Source organism: Rhipicephalus microplus, unplaced genomic scaffold (genome assembly GCF_043290135.1).
Source record: "Rhipicephalus microplus isolate Deutch F79 unplaced genomic scaffold, USDA_Rmic scaffold_474, whole genome shotgun sequence".
In the NCBI taxonomy this organism is placed as follows: domain Eukaryota; kingdom Metazoa; phylum Arthropoda; class Arachnida; order Ixodida; family Ixodidae; genus Rhipicephalus; species Rhipicephalus microplus.
This window is the reverse complement of record NW_027465037.1, coordinates 21,710-41,133: the sequence shown is the minus strand read 5'-3', so window position 1 is coordinate 41,133 and position 19,424 is coordinate 21,710. Positions and strand designations below refer to the sequence as shown.

Here is a 19,424-nt window from a genome sequence, read left to right as displayed (position 1 = left end):
GGCAAAGGAGGCTTCGGGTAGGAGTGGCCCTAACACCGGCGGGTATATCATCATAGAACTGGTCTCATTTATCAGTTGGCGATACGTGCCCATATTGTACCACTCCAGCGATGGAAGCAGACACATATTACCTTATATGAACACGCCAAGGGTTAGACTGGGAACGCTCCCGGCATCTCCTGCAAGTGGGTCTTCTCTACAGCGACACAACCAGTTACGACCGCTGGATGCATGACAACACATTCCACAAGACACTAATTCACTTCATACACAACACCGGCACAACGCCGTACATTTAATACACATACACGCACAAAATATTATGCCACAAAGGCAAATCTATATCGCAATAAAAAAAAAGAAAACGATGGTAATGAGGAAAAATGGCCGTCCTGGAATGCTTTGCTCACCGCTCCAATCCTAGAATATCGGTGTAAGTTGATGAGCAGGCCAGATGTGCATAAGTGGCTTTCTTGTCCAAGTGGTTGTGTCCAATGACGAATGGCTTTCTTGTCTAAGTTCGCAACCCACCTTTGGTGATGAAAGAGCTCTTATAGTGGACACTTAAAATAAATTTTTGCTTTCTCGCTCTGCCACTCGGCACGTTTATGCATAGAAAAAAAAAAGAAGAAGCGAAGTAAGAACACTGGATATATAGGTCTGTCATTTTTAATAATATATATATAGCTTATGTATATATATTTACAGCAATACAAGCATCAGCAACAATAGCACTTTTTTTTGTCGCGCGCAGAAAAAAAACAAATAGAAACGATGGAAGAAAAAAATTGTCCACTGGGAGTTGCGAGCTGGAAACATTTTCACTACACAGAGAGTTGAAGCCTCAAAGTCGAAACGGGCGAGTGCTTGCATGTACGTTGTTAATCTCTTCGTCTTCTTCCCGCAGTTCATTCCGCACACTGCAGGTGTCGCGGAGGGAAGGAACACTGTTCATATGCACGTTTACGTGCGCCACAAAAAAAAGTCGCGGGTAGATGCGGAATGGAGGTGCGAGATCCACGAAGGACACGAGGGATGAGTCAAGGAAGGGAGGACCACGTGGTTTCTGTGTGTCCCTTGAGTGTCCTCGCTTGTCGTCTTCGCTGGCGTTGAGCAGCTCCGGGTCGCTGTGTGAGAAGATGTGAGACGCAGCAGTCCGCAATGTCCGTTCGACACTGCCGCGTTCACGGAGTAGCGAGCCATAAATGAAGGGCCGTGGAGAAAGCCAGTTGTCGACCACGCGAAAAAGTTCGTCCCGGGGCAGAGCACAATAAGCACTTACGTTTCCGCCAACCTTCCGGTCTAGTGAGCCGACGTTTAAACGTTAATGAATGGCAATTGGAACTGTCATACATGCTCAAACCGTACAATTTCGAAGGAGGAAGTATTGAGGTGCTTAGAAATAAATTAAACATCTGTGATAAAACACTCACGAGCATGGCGTGTCACCGAAGGCGACGTTTCGACAAGCGGACCTGCACACGCTCAAAGTTCATACAACTGCAGCCTTGAAAGAGAAAAGTCCACTTGTCGAAACGTCGGCTGTGACACGCCACGTTCACGATTGTTTCAGCTATTCAAGTTCCCATCTTTCCCTGAACATCTGCCTTTTTTTTTTGTATTAGCCACCTGAGGTTCTTTAAAGTGTGCTTAATCGGAGTAAGTGAAAGGTTTTGCATTTTGCTCCAATCGAGACGCGACAGCTATGGTCAAGAACCGAATATGCGTCCCGAGATTAGGAGTTCTGTAGTTATGAGCCGCCACGGTGGGTTATCTTCTAGTAATCACAGCTTTCATTGACAAGCTAATAGACACGCACACACGGGTTGACTTGAGTAGTGTGGCAATGACTGCGCAGATGTGCTGGATGCGTCGGTTGCGACACCGTTTTTTTCCCGAGATCTTTCCGATATATATAATGCAACAAGGCTTTCAGATTACATGGCGGCAAATGAAAGGCATTAACACGTACTATCCAGGTGATTTTGACATCAAATCAATAAATCTCAATGTTGGGCTTGCGCTTACGCATGCAGTCACCTTGTCTCTTCATCCCCGCATTTTTTCACAGAGCTGGTTAATGAAACAAAAAAATTGCAATGGTGTGCTCCGATTTTCCTGACGCCATATTTACATTCCAGAGATGATTTATTAATTAAGAACAACTACTATAAAAAGAGTCGTAAAACGGCACTATAAAGGACACTACACAGTGATAAAAGAAATAAGAGAGATATAAAAAAGGACTAGTTTCGCTTGTCGTACGATCACGCGCAAACACTGCCCCGCGAAACGACTTCGGCCCTTCTCACTCCATCTTTAGCAGCCGCATGTTCTGTGCAGCCACAATGTGGCGGTTTTTTTTGCGCGCACGACACCAGCACGAGGAGGCACCAGGTCACTCACGATTGCCGTCGCATTCATAGCGCATCGCGGTGGTCATATGCAGCTTTGTGCCGCTTTCCCCCGTCTTGGCTTGACTATTATCGATGACTTCAGCTTGGGTTTCTTCAGTTCCAGTTTGAGTTTTGAAGACACGACGCTTGACGACGTGGCCAGCCTCACTGTCGCACTTCATTTCCGCAGCACAGTGACAGAAACGTGCAGAGATTTAGCGTTCATCGCTGTTTCCGATTCATTAGATACGTTGAACTGAGCGAGAACCATGAAGGATACCTTCGCCTGCCCCCAAAAAAGTTTTGTGTGACACCAAATGTTTCCGAAATTTCATCCGAAAGTCAAACGCAAAAAAATGATGTAATGACACAGTAGTCGCCCCACAGTAAGTACTCTAGGATCGCGAATAAGGTGACAGGAGAAATGCGGTCCCTTGAGCTGAACTACGGGCGTGGTGGCTCAGATCTATTAGCTCAGATATTCATAACCAGCAATGAGAGATCTAGCCAGCTTTGGAAGCTATTGAGAGACCGGGTCTATTTACTTAACGTGGCTCGAAATATAGAGCTAGACCACCAATTTGCAGTACACTTAATTAAGCTATCTCAAGCACGATGTCTGAGAAACTTCAGAGGAAATGCCCACGTCTCGCAACACGTGGAGGCTGACTGTTAGCCGCAGAACAATGAATTATATACGGCACGCTTATAGTAGTTTTTGCAAGCGTGTAGCTTCTATATGTATGGTATGCTAACATCATTGCCTTAACAGCTCGTGGAACTTGAAAAATAAAAATAAAACGCTTAGTCACTCTGTTACCGTGACAGCCAGTGGTCGATGCATCTGGAAGACCAATTTGTCAAACACAATTCGATATGTACTTTACGATTTGGCTATAATACTTGGCAAAGTAGGAATATTAAATCTTGAGTAAGTGCTGATGATCAGATTAAGCTACTTGAGCGCCTTTTCGCTGCCATGTTACTCGCTTTGTGCGGCACTTTCCAGCTTGAAGGTGGCTCGTCGTAAGATCACGTAAATATGTTTTACATTTACTTTTGGGTGCTTTCTTGCTTGTCAACTACAGCTTGCAGCAGTTCACGATAAGAAATAAACACATCTGAAGATTTTTGTCATGAAAAAACAAAAACAAATGCAACTTGTTGGAGATAAAATGGAGAAAAAAATACTCGGAAAGCTTGGATCTCGCCGTTCTATTGATAACAAAGGCAGATACACACCAATATTGCAGACAAGCAGATCATTTATTTTTGGAAAGTTAGCTTTTAACAGAGCGCGTCGGGAAATTCTAGGTTTAGCCGTATAGCGTCGCAAAAAACACATGTTTATGATGTCAACTAAACTGCTTAAAACTAACGTGCCACCTAGGACGAGGCGCATTAGACAAAGATAGCTGCCCCTACCTAAACGTCGGCAATACTTTCTGAGGCACTTTTTCTTGTTTGTTCAACCTATCATCACAATGCGTTTCCATTCTTTGGCTTTCAGATCAACTACAGTTCTATAGAAGATGCAGCATGCACCTTTTGTTTTGAATGAAACATATTGCACTGCTATTTCTTACGCTAGCACGAAAGTTATTTTTCTTGCCTCTTGCTTCAGTCGGATGCCATTCTGAACGATGCGAGAGAGTTTTGTATGAAAGTACGCTACTGAAACAAATGGCTGCGCGGATCGGCGCTAACAGCGTTAAGTAAATTTCCGCGCCAACGGTAAAGCAGAAGGAGCATTTCCTTCTCACTAACCCCAGGTGGTCAAAATTTCCGGAGCCCTCCACTACGGCGTCTCTCATAATCAAATGGTGGTTTTGGGACGTTAAACCCCACAAATCAATCATTTCCTACTCACTGGCTTGAAGTTGCGAAACTGCATTCCCGAATAGCAAACAACAAAATTTCAAAACATGCGAGAGCTAGGCTTATTCGTGCGTCTTTGACGAACGAAACATAGTGCGCAAGCAATAACAGGGAGGAGAGCGGTGACGTCACTTCGCATTGCGAAGGTGTCGTTTCTGTCTCCGTCGTTATTCGCAACAGCGCGCTGTTTTTTACGATCGTATAAGCGCATGCATTCTGTTGTGGTTTTCAGAACTGCGTACTTTGAGCACATGAGGGACTTAGTGACGTAGTAACGTCGCGTCACTCACATAATAACGCGACGTCCAGCATAGAGCGCATGTGCAGAACTTCCGGTCATGCGCAGCATGTGAAAAGCGGCGTTATTACGTACGCACTGCGGTTACAGTCGCTACGTACGCAGTACGTTATATAACACATCTAAAACAAAAGCGAAATTTCTAACCGGGTAGAGGCAAAGTCATGACATCTTACGGGCTACGCCAGTGTCGACAGAACCCGATTCTCTAGATAAATGTGCGGGATGGATATGGTAACACTTTAGTGCGCAAGACAAATGATATGAAGTGTCAAGCGCATAGACCATGTCCTCTTTTAGTTATCGCATATATTCTTTTTTGAATCGTAACTTTTTTGCTTGTACGGTCGTAGGCTGGCTTTCTGTGTGCATATCGTACGGGGTACCACTGTGAACGATCGTAATATATTGTGAGGCCGGCGAAGGCACCTTTCACGGCATTCTTCTTACCACGCGCCGAAATTTAGATTTAGCCAATGCAAGCTTCTGCTTTAAATTTTGACATTTGCCAATTGACGCTCTTGAAGATAAATTGTTGTCGGGTCGGCGTCCTGCGGTTATAGCCGCTTGCCAGTGCCACTGTCTTGATCCGACGTCACTTTATCAATATATGGCCGCTTCTTTCGTCGCTTTTGTAATCTTGAATTTCTCGCTTGCCTCTAGCTGCGTAAGTGTCCAGTCTATTAGCCACTGTGCCATCTGACTAGAGTATGGAGCGAAGGGTCTTCAGGATCCACCACCAGCAGAAGAGTCTTGCAATGTGGCCGCCGTCAACTGCAAGAAAGAAAGAAGCGACGAAACGGCATACTTAGTATAGCGAGACACGGAGGGCTAGAAACGTAATCTGTTTAGTAGTGATGTTACAACAGCAGCCGTTTTCGATGCCCTGGCTCCTACCACTCTCGACGGTGTTCGTAACCGCTATCGAACGAAATAATAATAATAATAATAATAATAATAATAATAATAATAATAATAATAATAATAATAATAATAATAATAATAATAATAATAATAATAATAATAATAATAATAATAATAAGAAGAAGAAGAAGAAGAAGAAGAAGAAAGAAATTTGGCAGATCCTATGTACCTTAGAGAGAGAGAGAGAAAGACAAAGAGAGAGAGAAAAGCAGGGAGGTTAACCAGGGCTGATCCCCGGTAGGCTACCCTGCACTGGAAAGGGGAGAGCGGGAAGGAAAGTTATAGAGGAGGAGAAGAAATCGATGTTATGTGAAGCATGCGCATGCAAGGTGTCTGTGTTGTAATTTTTTTATTGAGCGAAACGTTACGAAGTGGCACTAGAGAGAGGTATGTACGAAAGTGTCAAAACTACCCATGCACGTTCTCGCCGTTCCTGTGGCACATAGCAGTGGCACATACCCACTCCCGGGTATGTGCCACTGTTTTTGAATAGTGTTTGACGACGTACACGACGGGATTGTGACATTGCATTCATGACCAGCGAGTCGTATTCGTCAAATCTTTTTACCCTTCCATGCTAATTTTGGTTCAAACCAATTTAAGGGGGCAATTGCGAGAGCACCCTGACGTAAACGGCTAGATAGATGGACAGATAGATAGATGCTGAAAGTGCGTACAATACGCAAAGAAATGCTTCGAATTTAATATACAGGATGCATTGGGATTCAAACCCGGGTTTCTGCGTCACCGCCCAGTTATTTGCGACTGGGAGCCAAGCTGCTGCTTGAAACTTTTTTGCAAACACACCCTATACAGGTTGCATATCTGAAAATGTAATGTGCTAATACGTGTAATAGAGCGTTTTAGGAGAGAAAAATTGCAACCAATTGTCACACACTATAAATTCCGTAACAAGTTGGTTGTCGAACGCCCTCAACTCATTAAATAGGGCTCAATTCGCCACCGCCATCGTCTTCCTCCTCCTCCTCCTCCTCCTCCTCCTCCTCCTCCCCATCATCATCATCATCATCAGCATCATCATCATCGTCGTCGTCGTCGTCGTCATCATCATCATCATCGTCGTCGTCGTCCTCGTCATCATCATCATCACAAAGCATCGACAAAGTGCACCTAATGTCTAACAGATGTGTAGCCGGTACATCGTTTATCGACGAAACAACCAACAATGGCGTAAAAGGTTCTTCCCCACTTGACAAACATTGTGATGATATACACTTGCGTAGTGGGTGTCACGCAAGTGTACTTGTAGTAGTTTCTCCAAGAGTGTTTAATACCTGTGTCACACGGGCACGCAAGAAGTCTTTGACGTAAGTTGTAGTTTACAAAGTTGAAATACTTTTAAAGGGACCCTAATATCAAATAACAATTTACGTGGGAGTGAAAGCTCAGTGTATGACAACGTCTAAAATGATGATATTATCAACAGCAGGGCCCTAATTACCAACAAATTAAACTGAACGCATGATAACACATGCGTCGCAGTAAGAAATTTTCAAAATTCTATTTTATTTAATAATATATGTTATTTATAGCATTAAAAATGATACCGGTGACGTCAGAGTTACAGCCTACAATTAACCACTAGTAATCGAACTAGCTGCCTTTAACAAAGAACCTCCCACTCATCAAAAGCCGTAATATAATGCTGCTTGTTTGTTTCTGTTTGATTCACAAAAAAAAGAACCGCCGGACGTTATCAGGGGGAATGGGGCGAGTGGTTCAATAGTCAAATTTTCGCCTCGTTAAACAGGACAGGTCGTGCCATATAGTGGGGCCCAGTTTAACCAAGCACGTCTACCATCTAGGAGCCAATGACAGAAAATTATTCAATGGCGGTTGTTGCTGCTGTTGTTCCCACTACTTTCGTTCTGCTGCTACTAGCGTCGGCGACCGCGCTGTAAAGCCGGACAGCATTCTGCACAGCAGCAGTGACTTGAGACGTTCTGCTTGAGGCGGGTAAATTGAAGTGCGCTAACTCAAAGCAGACAACTAAAACATAATTCTATTTCAAAATACGCATTTCCTTGGTACAAAAGTAACACTACGAGGTCTCTAGACCGCTATTTCAACGATCACCATCGACTTCATAGTTGCCTTTAGTGTTGCTTTAATGAAGAAGCGTTGCGGTGAAAACACACGGCACTAACGATCTCCTTTTAGTTTTTTTTTTCGTTCGAAGGCACTATTCAGAGCGTGTGACGCTAGCAGTTAAAAGAGAAGCAATGCAAATAAAACGACGTATCTTGACATACAAATGTAAAGACTTGTTCTGTTGTTCGTTTCTTCAGACAAACTCAAGAGTAACAGATGAGGAAGCCCAAATGTGAAGGTTTGTCTCACTAGTCAAGGAAGCGATCGCATAACAAGCAACGTGTACAAGTACGCCTGGCACAACATGCCACTTGAAATTCTCGATGCGTTCTAGCTGCTCACGAGAGTAGAAAAAGGCAATAATTATTAAAAGAATTCATTACATCATCGGCAGGATATGAAATTTGTTTCACGAAGAGCCCTGCTGACAGCCAAGTAAGACTTTGATCTTTTTTTTTTCACCAGTTCGAAACTGTTGGCGCCCACTGGTTTCGAAGGTACTCATTCGGAGGCGTAAAAGAGGTCGACGAACTCTGTTCATGAAAAAAAATCGCTGCTGAAAAAGAGTTTGCTCTCTGCTGTGTTTCTGCTGTTAGCATCTCCTTTTAAAAATAAGTCTGTTTGCTTAAACTACATTTAAGTGCCCGTGTGAAAGAGGTATAAAAAAGGTTCTAGGAAGGCTGCTCATCTAGTTTTCGTTGTGATTGCGCTGCGTGTTTTATGCAGGCGTGACGTTTTTGCTTGGTCATTGAATAATAGATTTCAAAACCTACATGTATAATGCACGGCGCGGAACGCATCCATTGTTGAAAAACATGACGCTTGCCCACTTCAAGCCGCGTACCTCTCCATTAAAGTCAAAAGCATACGACCCTTATTATCCTTTTAGGTCGTATTAGATGATGACGTGAAAATAACACTTAAGCCTTTGTTATAGATATTACATACTTTTACTTCGAAATATTATCCAAAAGAGGAGGCTATAAGCACCGCGTGATACGTATCCAATGTTTTCTTTCATTTAAGTTCTACCACACAAAAATCAACTTCTGTTATTTCGTCGACACACTCTAAATCCCAGATTTGACAGACACATCCACGCCGTTTTTCAAAATTAACATATCAGAAATTCTAAACCTACAGTAAAGATTTGGTCATAGTTATACTTATTTCAGTACAAGCAATAAAAAGTGGTAGAAATTCGATCTTGTCATGATGTAGATCTTCTACGTTTCAGTCACAGTGGGATAAACAGAAGTGAAATGTCAAGGGCGAGTTTCAATACGTGAAAATTCCGGAGCTAATACGACGCACTCGTAAGATGACGAGTGGGAAAGCCAGGAGAAACGCCTGCGGGCCTGCTGTGCCCGCCTACTGGTAAATATATGGTAATTGTTGACGCTTTAAGCTATAAAACTACGTTATTATTACAAAATGCGTTGTAGTGGAGGGCTCTGGAAGTTTTGATCATTTGATTTTCTTTAATGAGGAGCGAAATTTAAGAAATATAAGAAGCCTCTAACTTTATGCCCCCATAGAAATGTGTCAACCCCATTCGGGATCTGATCCCACGACCTTCTGGTATGCGACCGATCACCATCAACATTTCACCACCGTGGCAGGTTACCCGCTAAATGAGGTTCATCGTAAAGGACTAGGTACAGTCAGGATGCCCGACCTATTTAGTTTAGTTTCCTGGTTATAACCAGGTATTTATCCGAGACCTGATTATGAGTCTACTTCTATGTTGTGTGTCTAACTATACTCACGAGAAGAAATGGCCCGGTCAGAGGCGAATCTGAATCCGGACGACCGCTGGTGGGCTCCCTGGACGGTCTCCTCGGAGCTGAGTGCGACCACGCGCGACTGTGTGGCCGTGCACTTGAGCCGCAGCCCGTCGCTGTCGCTGAAATGGCGCGCCTCGACGCGGAAGCGAAGACCCAGCACGGCAGCCTGCGTGCCATCCGCGTAGCGCACGTTCGGAAACCGCACCGCCTCCGGACCTTTCACCTGGCGCAGCAGAGAGGGTCAAGGGAAGTGTCGTTACTATACGGATGAGAATGCTGTTCATCTTAAAGGACTGGACGTGCGAGCACGGGCACAATGCAGAAGTAAAGGCACCACACACGTTGTGGCCATCCGTACGTGGCGCGTTTAGTAGCTTAATGCTCTGGAAGATATATGCTATGGTGTCTGAATCATAGGTCACGTCCCATCCCGGTTTCCGCATACCATAATCTTTTTTATTCAACTGCATCGTAACCCATTTTTATGAAGTGAAGTTCATTGCTTCCATAAGACTTCTGTTTGCTAAGTTTTGGATACCCTCGAAAACGGACTGGACTGATGAAAGAAAAAAAAATAGCGAATTCGATAAGCACTGTTTATTGAAAAACGGGTGTCGAATGCTGAAGGTTGGCGTGCCAGGAAGAAAAGTAGGAGGCAGGATGTTTCAGCAGAAAATGAAACATGGAATAGGAAGCTAGGTGATAAAACAGGCTAACATTTCCAGGGTTATCATTAAAAACCTTGTTTGATCCCTCCGCCATAGGAATCAGTAAGACTTGAAAGAAAACGTATACCTATAGAATGAGGGAAATGTTTGGTGTACAGTGATATAGTATAGCTTTCGCAATGTCTACTGGTATTTGACGGCTGTAGTATCACTTAACGTGGGTGTACCCATGTTGATGCTTAGACATGCATCTCAATCCCGACGACAAACAAACCCTTGTAGTCATTAGTGCTTGTGGTAGCTGCTCACGAAGATCATAGCCCTGGACACTGCTACATAAATAAACTAAAGCGGATGACACCTGGCTACAATTGATGTTAACCCACCGTGACAGTTGTATCGTAGGAGTACATATGTAATGTTTGTAAAATTGGAAAGCCAGCACTGCAATGACAATTGGAATTTCATAAACATTAGGGTCTATTTGAAAGGTAGTACCGAGACCTGGCAATACTTTGTGGTAGAATACTTGATTTGCACGCAGAATGCTAGGTTTGATTCTTGCTGGGACATTGACATTTATTATTTGCGTTCGTACGGTAAACGCTGCCGATACCGCTTTTTTCTAATGATCAAGCGTAAAAATCACCCAGGCGTGTTCTCGTTATTTCTGGGTAGATATGAACTGTCAAACACCTGTGGCAGATATCCGCGACGAGTATGTGTTACTGTTTCTTGGAAAGTATTTGATGACGTACGGGACATGATTATGACAATATTCATGTCATGACCAGCGAGTCATATTTTACCCTTTTAGCCATTTTACCCTTCCAGACAAATTTTTTGGTTCGGGTGATCAAGAGAGCATCGGGACGTAAGCAGATGACAGACAGACAGACAGACAGACAGACAGACAGACAGACAGACAGACAGACAGACAGACAGACAGACAGACAGACAGACAGACAGACAGACAGACAGACAGACAGACAGACGGACGGACGGACGGACAGACGGACAGACAGACAGACAGACAGACAGACAGATGGGCGGGCGGACGGACGGACGGACGGACGGACGGATAAAGTGCCTACAGTACGCAAAGAAATGCTTCGCTTTTAATATATTTTATCGCTCGAGTAAAAAGTTTGCTTTGCCACACAATTAAGTAGCTTGTGGCAGAGCACGCTCTACAGGCACCCTTGTCCCTTCTGGTTGAACATTCCCTTGCAGAAAATACGGCGCCAACGAATTCGATACGAAAAACGACGCACCTATTCATTGACCGTCCTCTTTGAATGCGCGCTTTCTTAAGAGCAAACGCATGTCTATTACATTATGATCGGTACTGCGGTTGCGTATTAGAATGACGATCTCCGTCTCTATTGTGATTGGTGTCAGAAGGTGACTTGTTCGAATAAATTTCAGGTCACCGATTTATCAAAACAAGTTAAGTCGGTGCCTGTTGCCCGCAAATTTTATTTTAAGAGAAACATCTCGTTCAGACTGGAGCAGGACATAGTGCCACTGACTTCCGATGTAGCAATCCCGATTTTTTTAGCTCGCGCAAGCCTATCGTGCTCGGCCTGTTTTTTTTTTTTTACTTTGTCAAATAACTGGGACGCCAAGTAACGCTACAGTGCCATAGAGAATTGCTGTGTGAACAATGTTTTATAAATGAACTCACCTCGTGATCGTTGACGAACCAACGCAGTTCGACCGGGTGCTCCGTAATGATGGACGTACAGTTGACATCGACATCGTCGCCAACTTCGTAGCGGGACTTTTCGCTGAGAATACGCGGGCTGTTAGATTCCTGAGGTGCTGTGAAATGAAGAGAAAAAGAATCACCGTTGTTACAGCTTTTTTGAGCCAACAAAAGCATTAAAGTTTATGTTGAACATTGTGTTGTCTTTTAAGTAGTTGGCCTTTTACATTGAGACACAAAACAAACGAAGGAGATGAGGCTGCTTTACGATGACGGATACCAGTTCTTGCTTGGTTGATAAAATATAAAAATTTCTGCATTCATCATGTTGATGTCGTACTCCTCAAGTTCTCGTTGGAATCAGGCCCGAGGATATCTGGGATACAAAAGTACAGTACACGTACACGAAGTTGTTGAGTCCCTTCTTATCAAAAATGCGACCGGCTTCAAAGAAACGGAGTGCTTCTTTTTGTGTTTTTGCCTTCTTTTACTTAATCATGTTTCGTAAACTACAATAGGTTGTTTGTTTTACGGCGAGAACAAATGTTCAATGTTGCTTTGTTACTGGTAATCTCTGTTTCCAGAAAAAAATGCATTGTTTCAGCAAGCGTTACCAGACAAAAGCTTATTGATAAATTGCGGTATCATCAGAAACAAGATTGTTTATGAGTAAATATTCACAGATGAGTCAGTACTTTAAAATCTGCCATTCAGGGACTATTTCGACGATTGGTATTATTGTCAATTTGGGGGTAGTCCTGCTTATTTTCCAAAAGTCAGTAAATGCTGCCAAGCTCGTGCGCGAATATGTTGAGTAAATTCAGTCGATTTGCGCTCCTATTTGGCAGCCAGCATAGATGGTCGATGGTACTTTATTTATATGTTTATATATATATATATATATATATATATATATATATATATATATATATATATATATATATATATATATATATATATATATATATAATACCTACTCATTGATATCTTTGGTTAGTACCTACAGAGCCCGGAGTGGCGTTACGGTGAAAAATAGAGAGGGGGGAGGTTCGGAAAAAAAATAGACATAAAAGTTGCAGGCTTGCATGCAGGTGCAGAAATGTGCAGAAATGCTTTACATTGCTGCTCAAGGTGGCTGGTTGTTTCATATCGAAGTAGTAACGGGTGGCCCAAACTATGAAAGAGATAAATGGAAAGGCGAGACAGATAAAACTCTACAGTAGGCAGGACAGTGTCCTTGCAATCTGATGAAATGTACTTGTTTCTATGAAGTCTGGCTCACAATATCAAGCGTTAGTTAATGAACCTCTATAAAAAACTGAGAGCTACAGCTGGCCTGCTAGCTTATCATTAGTCTATATGCATGACGTGATACTATATCCTTCGTGTGGCTATGAGTCCTTGGCAGTGTACGCAGACAGACAGACAGACAGACAGACAGACAGACAGACAGACAGACAGACAGACAGACAGACAGACAGACAGACAGACAGACAGACAGACAGAAAGACAGACAGACAGACAGACAGACAGACAGACAGACAGACAGACACACGCACACGCACACGCACACACACACAGACGCACACACACACAGACACACACACAGACACGCACACACATGCACGCACACACGCACACACACACACACACACACACACACACACACACACACACACACACACACACACACACACACACACGAATGCAAATTGCTATGGTAAGGTGGTCACACATTATGATGTGCGCGTCGTGTAAAAAGAAAAAAAGACATTTTACTGTGATATTTTCGCAGCGCTTTGCGTCTATGATGCACGTCGTACAACCTTTTTTTTTCTTTGGCCACGTGTACTTGCTTAAAAATGCTTGATAAATCAAGGTTTTTGAAATAAATGACAAAGTAGACAACGTTAATATTCTGACAAAAACTTACTGGGTAATAGACTCAGACAAATCTCCTGGAACTTAGAAAAACGATCCCATTATGCAATTGTCCTATTTTCGGTCTCCCCATGCAGTTGTTCAGTTCTACTTCAGTGAAATAAAACATATTTCGGGTGTTTTAGAATTGACGATGGAAGAAGTTAGTAGACGTGGCATTTTGATATAAACGTAGAAAAAAATTCAAGGCTGAATCGAACATTCTATTCAACTAGTTGAAATCGATAGCGCCCTTATGCAAGTTGGTACGTTAACGTGCTGGCTTTGTGATGATGTAGTGATATAGCCTTCAAAAAATGTTTGATTCTTTTCATAATGCCTTATAAATATTAGATATTACGTTCACCGAACAGTGATGAATCGGTAACAATGAGAGCTTTATGGTGCATCAGACCCCTACGGAAATATGCTATATAGTTGCATACAGGATCTGTATGCTTCCGAACAGTGATGAATCGATAACGATGAGAGCTTCATGCCGCATTATACACAGAATCAACCTGGTAAATTTTGATATATATTAAAAAACCGTAAGCGTCTCTGCGCTTCTTTATTTCTTGATGTTAAAGGGGCGTACGATAACGTCACACATGAAGCTGTCCTCACCGCTCTTGAGGAGGTAGGAGCGGGTGGTCGGTAGTTTCAGTGGCTACGCAGCTATCTCCCTGAGCGATCCTTTTTCGTGAGAACCGAGGATGGTGACACTTCGCGACATTACAGCCACCGTGGTGCTCCCCAGGGTGACATACTTAGCCATGCACTGTTCAACCTGACGCTAATAGCTCTCAATGAGCATCTGCCAAGTACTGTCAGATTGTCAATGTACGCGGACGACATCTGCGTTTGGACGTCTGCAGTAACACGTCTACAGCTGCGAGCGCGAATTCAGAGAGCTGCCACTCAAGTTGCTATTTACCTCCGCCAACGAGGTCTGGAAATTTCCTCTGAGAATTGTGCACTTGTGGCATTTACGCGCAAACCAATGCAGAACTACAGCGTTTTGATAAACAGCGAAAGGGTACGTCACCTCCGATCATACAAGTTCCTAGGTGTTATAATTGACAGAGACCTCTCATGGAGCTCACATGTATCATACATGAAAAGGCGATTGAGAGGCATCTGTCATTTGTTCAAGTTCTTCGCTGGAAAGAACTGGGGAATATCCACAACTGCTATGTTGCGACTATACAGGATTCTTTTCCTTGGATTCCTTCGGTACAGCCTACCTGTGTTAACCAACGCAAGTAAAACAAGCATACGAATGCTTCAAAGTGTCCAGGCTCAAGCATTTCGGATATGTTTAGGCTTGCCGCCAAGTGCATAAACAGCGGAAACTATCGCCATCACAAGAAACCACCTCATCAAGACCCACATTAATGTTGAAGTGCTGAGGACACATATACGACACCTTGCTCGAACTACTCGACATCACCTAGCCTCTCTACCAGTGGACCGACCATGCACATCTTGCTGCGAAACAGTGATCGCACATGGCGAATCGATCCCAACTTCTTTCTCTCCTGCCGCTAGACCTGTGACTCCACCATGGTGCCTCGCTCAACCAATGCTTAATATTAACATACCTGGCGTCTAGAAAAAGGCCAATTTGTCGTCACGGGCTCTAAACAGCTCACACTACTTCTCTTGTATGAAAAACACCAAGACTCGACACATATATACAATGACGGATCGGTTCAGCCGGGCAGCTCTACAGGAGCAGTAGTGATACCAAGGTTGGCCACGACAATTAAATTCAAGACATCTGACGCAACAACATCAACGGCAGCAGAAATGGCAGCACTTCATGCCGCGTTGCAATTTGTCGTTGATCAACCTACACGCAAGTGGATTATTTTCTGCGACTCTAAGGCAGCACTGCAGTCTCTACTATCAGCCTTACGCCGTGGACCACACGAGCAGCTGGTATTAGAGATAGCAGAGGTTATACACCACCTGACTGAGAAAGGGCACCAAATTACATTTCAGTGGTTGCCCAGTCACTGCGGAATCATCGGCAATGAACGGGCCGATCAAGCTGCCCGCTCAGCCCACACAGAAGATCATAAACTGTGACTACCACTTTCTAGGACGGATGCTGCACGAGAGCTCCGCAGACTTGCTCACCGGCAAACCACATCGCAATGGAATCAGCCGCACTTCAAGCATGCCCGACTGTACTCGCTTGACCCTACGCTAAGTCTTCAAGTCCTATCGAGGATTTGCCGAGCAGACCCGACCCCGTTATGTAGGCTGTGGTTGGGCGTTGCGTTTACCAACGCATACGCTTTCCGCATTGGGATGGCCAACACCGCAGCCTGTGGCCACTGTGGCAAAGAAAAAAAAAACGATCCAACATATTCTTTGTGACTGCCTAGAGTATAGTAAACAACGACTATGTCTTCGCAAGGAACTCAGCAAATTAGATAATCAACCTCTGTCGGAGCAAGGAACTCTACAATATCGACAAGATGCAACCTCACAGAAGAAGGCCCTGAAGGCGCTACTACATTTTTTGCGATCGACCGGGCTTACTGAACGGTTGTAGCAAGAACGCCATTCATGTGTGTGTTTTCGGTTTCACATGAGTGCGCGTGCGTTTTTTTTTATTTACTCCTCTTTCTTGCCCCTATTTCCCTGCCCCCTGCGCTAGGTAGCAAACCAGATGCCAATATCTGGTTAACCTCCCGGCCTTTCCTTTCTCTCTCTCTCTCTCTCTTAGGCGAATATATTGTGACAGTTCCCATGTAATATCGCTATTTCATTCACGCTCTTCTTGGTATGGTGTGCTCACGTACGCACATTTTAAGATTCAAATTCCAAAACTAAAAGACAGTGAGCTCTTCAGTCGTTGTTATGCAGCCGTCACACGTTACGAAACCATCAATTCATGGGCGTTAGGCAACTTGATACATTTATTTATTTATTTAATACATACTGCAGACCATGGTTAGGTCCAAGCAGGGGGGCACAAGAAGATAAAATGCAAAAATACAAACAATACAAGCAAACAAGGCACTTATACAGGGGGTAATTCATTCCACTCTTGTATCGTACGCGGAAAAAAAGAGTACTTGAAGGTGTCAGTAGCAACAAAATATGGGGCGAAAGCATTCGGGTTGTGGTGCCTAGTAGGTCTTGTTTGTAACGGTGACAAGAACGGAGATGGGTCAATGGACAGTGCACCTTTACTTAGTGAAGAAAGGAAATCAAGACGGAAGCACTTTCTCCTGGATTCAAGGCTGGGGATTTTGTTAGCAAGCATTATTTGTGAGGGAGAATCAGTACGTGAGTATTTAGAGTAAATAAACCTTACAGCTTTTCTCTGAATTCTTTCTATTTTACGGATGTTGTGATTAGTGTAGGGGTCCCAGACTATACAAGCATATTCGAGCTTAGGTCTAATAAAAGTAAAGTAGCTGAGGAGCTTGACGTTAGAAGGGGAATTTCTGAGTTTGTGTTTTAAGAAGCATAGCTTACGAAAGACAGATGAGCAAATATTGTCAATGTGTAAATTCCACGAGAGATTGCTGGTTAGTGTGACACCGAGGTATTTATGACTGGTGACTTGTTTCAATGGCGATGTTCCTAGTGTGTATTGATAGTCGTACGGAACTTTCGTGTTATGCGAAGATACAGTGTTTTGTCGGCGTACATACATACATAAATACATACATACATACATAAATACATACATACATACATACATACATACATACATACATACATACATACATACATACATACATACATACATACATACATACATACATACATACATACATACATACATACATACATACATACATACGCGCACATGACGCAAGAACAGGTGAATGAGTGCAAAGCACTATAACGCACGCTAACCAAACGCATGAATGTAATCACAGATAGAGATAGATAGCTACCAGTAAATAAAACACGAGAAAACGAGGGAGACAAAATTCGCCCCGTATCTTCATGTTACACCGCAAATGTCGTCGAAAGACGATAGTCTTGCGTCTGAAGAGATTGAACAAAGCGTTTATTTGATGTTCGGCGCAAGAAAATCAGTGAATGGTATTCTGAAGGCGCTGCGTTAAAGTGCCTCGAGCGTGCAGCGGAGGTGAACGAGCTCATCAAGGCACGTCACACGTGAGACACGAGTGCTATCTGGCAATTATCTTGGAAAACGAAGAGCGCGTCATGCGCTCGTCGTGGAGGCGATAAGGCGTAGAACGCAAGGCGACGGCTAGGTGCTACCACCGTGTCGTCTTAGCAAAGCGTTGGAAACCCTTGCCTTTTCGTGCAAGTGTTGCATTATTAGCGCAGCGTAATAAAGGCTACGGTCCTTAGAAATACTTATGTGAGCGTTTTCTAGTATAAAGGCACACAGACAGAATATTCACGTGTTATTATGGTGCCTCAGATATGCGCAATAATTGCTTTTTAATTGACAGTAATCGCACAAGTATGAACGCTAAATCTTGAGCAATATTGGTGGGCGCTGCGGATGGGGTCCGCCGTTTAGTGTAGCGTTTGGGTGTCGTTTAAGGTACCGCTAAAGGCGGACAGACACATGTATGAACAGACATACAGATAGGTAGACCAAAAATTTTCCGTCAAAGGTCCCCAAAAAAGACGATCGTCTTTAATAACGTTAGCAACATACACAACCGGATTCCGTTCGGAAACCCGCTACCGAACACTGCCGGACATTCGCCGATGCAGGACAAGCACGCTGGAGTCGAGATATAGACAGTACATACGGAAGAAGACACTACTTATAAGCACATGCAACGTTGTTAGTGCTTGTTGGTAGGCTAGTTAGATTTGATGCATGTCTTGTCCTCCGTTCTCGTCTGCTTACGCTTTTTTTGTTTCAAAGTGCGTGTGCCACGGCCTCTTGTCCGAAGCATGTGACATACCTCGTCCGCTGGGCGGTCCCTTGTCGCCGATGACGAGCTCTTCGCTGCTGCGTGAATGCGCCTGTGTGACGAACGACGTGCACTTGAAGCGGATCACGTCGCGCGACACGTGCTCGGGTCGCACCTCGAAGTGAAGCGTGGTGGAAGTGCTTTGCAGCCCGTTTTCGTGACGCGTCGTGCCTGCCCGGGTCTCGTACTTGGCAGGGACCTGCACCGAGTCAAGTAGGTCGACAGTCTATGGCTAGCTCCCCTTCGATACACTAAATATTTCAAGCAGGAGGAACTCTGGTTGTTTACGTCTACATGCGATAGCAACGTTGCAATCATTGACGGGAGAGAATTTCTGTTATACCGACAATAGCCATGAATAAGCAGCATTAGCAACTATTCAAGCATACTTGGCCAACAGTAACAATCATTTAGGCAGTGCTAACCCAAGTTAACCAACATTTAATGAATATTATCTTTCACTTAGCCGATATTGGCCAAGGGTAGACACAATTAGTATGCGCTTACAAGTCCTCAAAGTATGCGAGCATATGTGGCAAGTGAGTACACCGTCATCCACCCACCCCAACCATGCACAAATAAAGCAAATAATCGATTCAGCGTTATATGGGTAGAAGGGCGAGTGCATTCTCCTCTATAAAATAAAACGGTATCCTCAGATTAAATTTAATAGACTAACAGAAAAACAATGTACAGGTAAACAGCCACTGTTGAACAATGAAAAGCACGGACTGCTGGGCGAGTTGGTAATTCATCTTAACTGAGGGGCGCGAGAAATTGAAGTACAAAAGAAAGACAC

At 43.8% G+C, this 19,424-nt stretch overlaps 1 protein-coding gene across 1 annotated transcript; it reads right to left on the bottom strand.

Annotated features, from left to right (window-relative positions):
• Positions 1–653: 653 nt before the first annotated feature.
• On the bottom strand, positions 654–18,824 carry LOC142794668 (uncharacterized; the record flags this gene model as incomplete). Its single annotated transcript, XM_075885925.1, is given in 4 exon segments — positions 654–5,346; positions 9,378–9,618; positions 11,751–11,887; positions 18,617–18,824. Coding segments are annotated over 4 exon segments (657 nt in total), but the record flags the coding sequence as incomplete, so codon positions are not given.
• Positions 18,825–19,424: the final 600 nt, after the last annotated feature.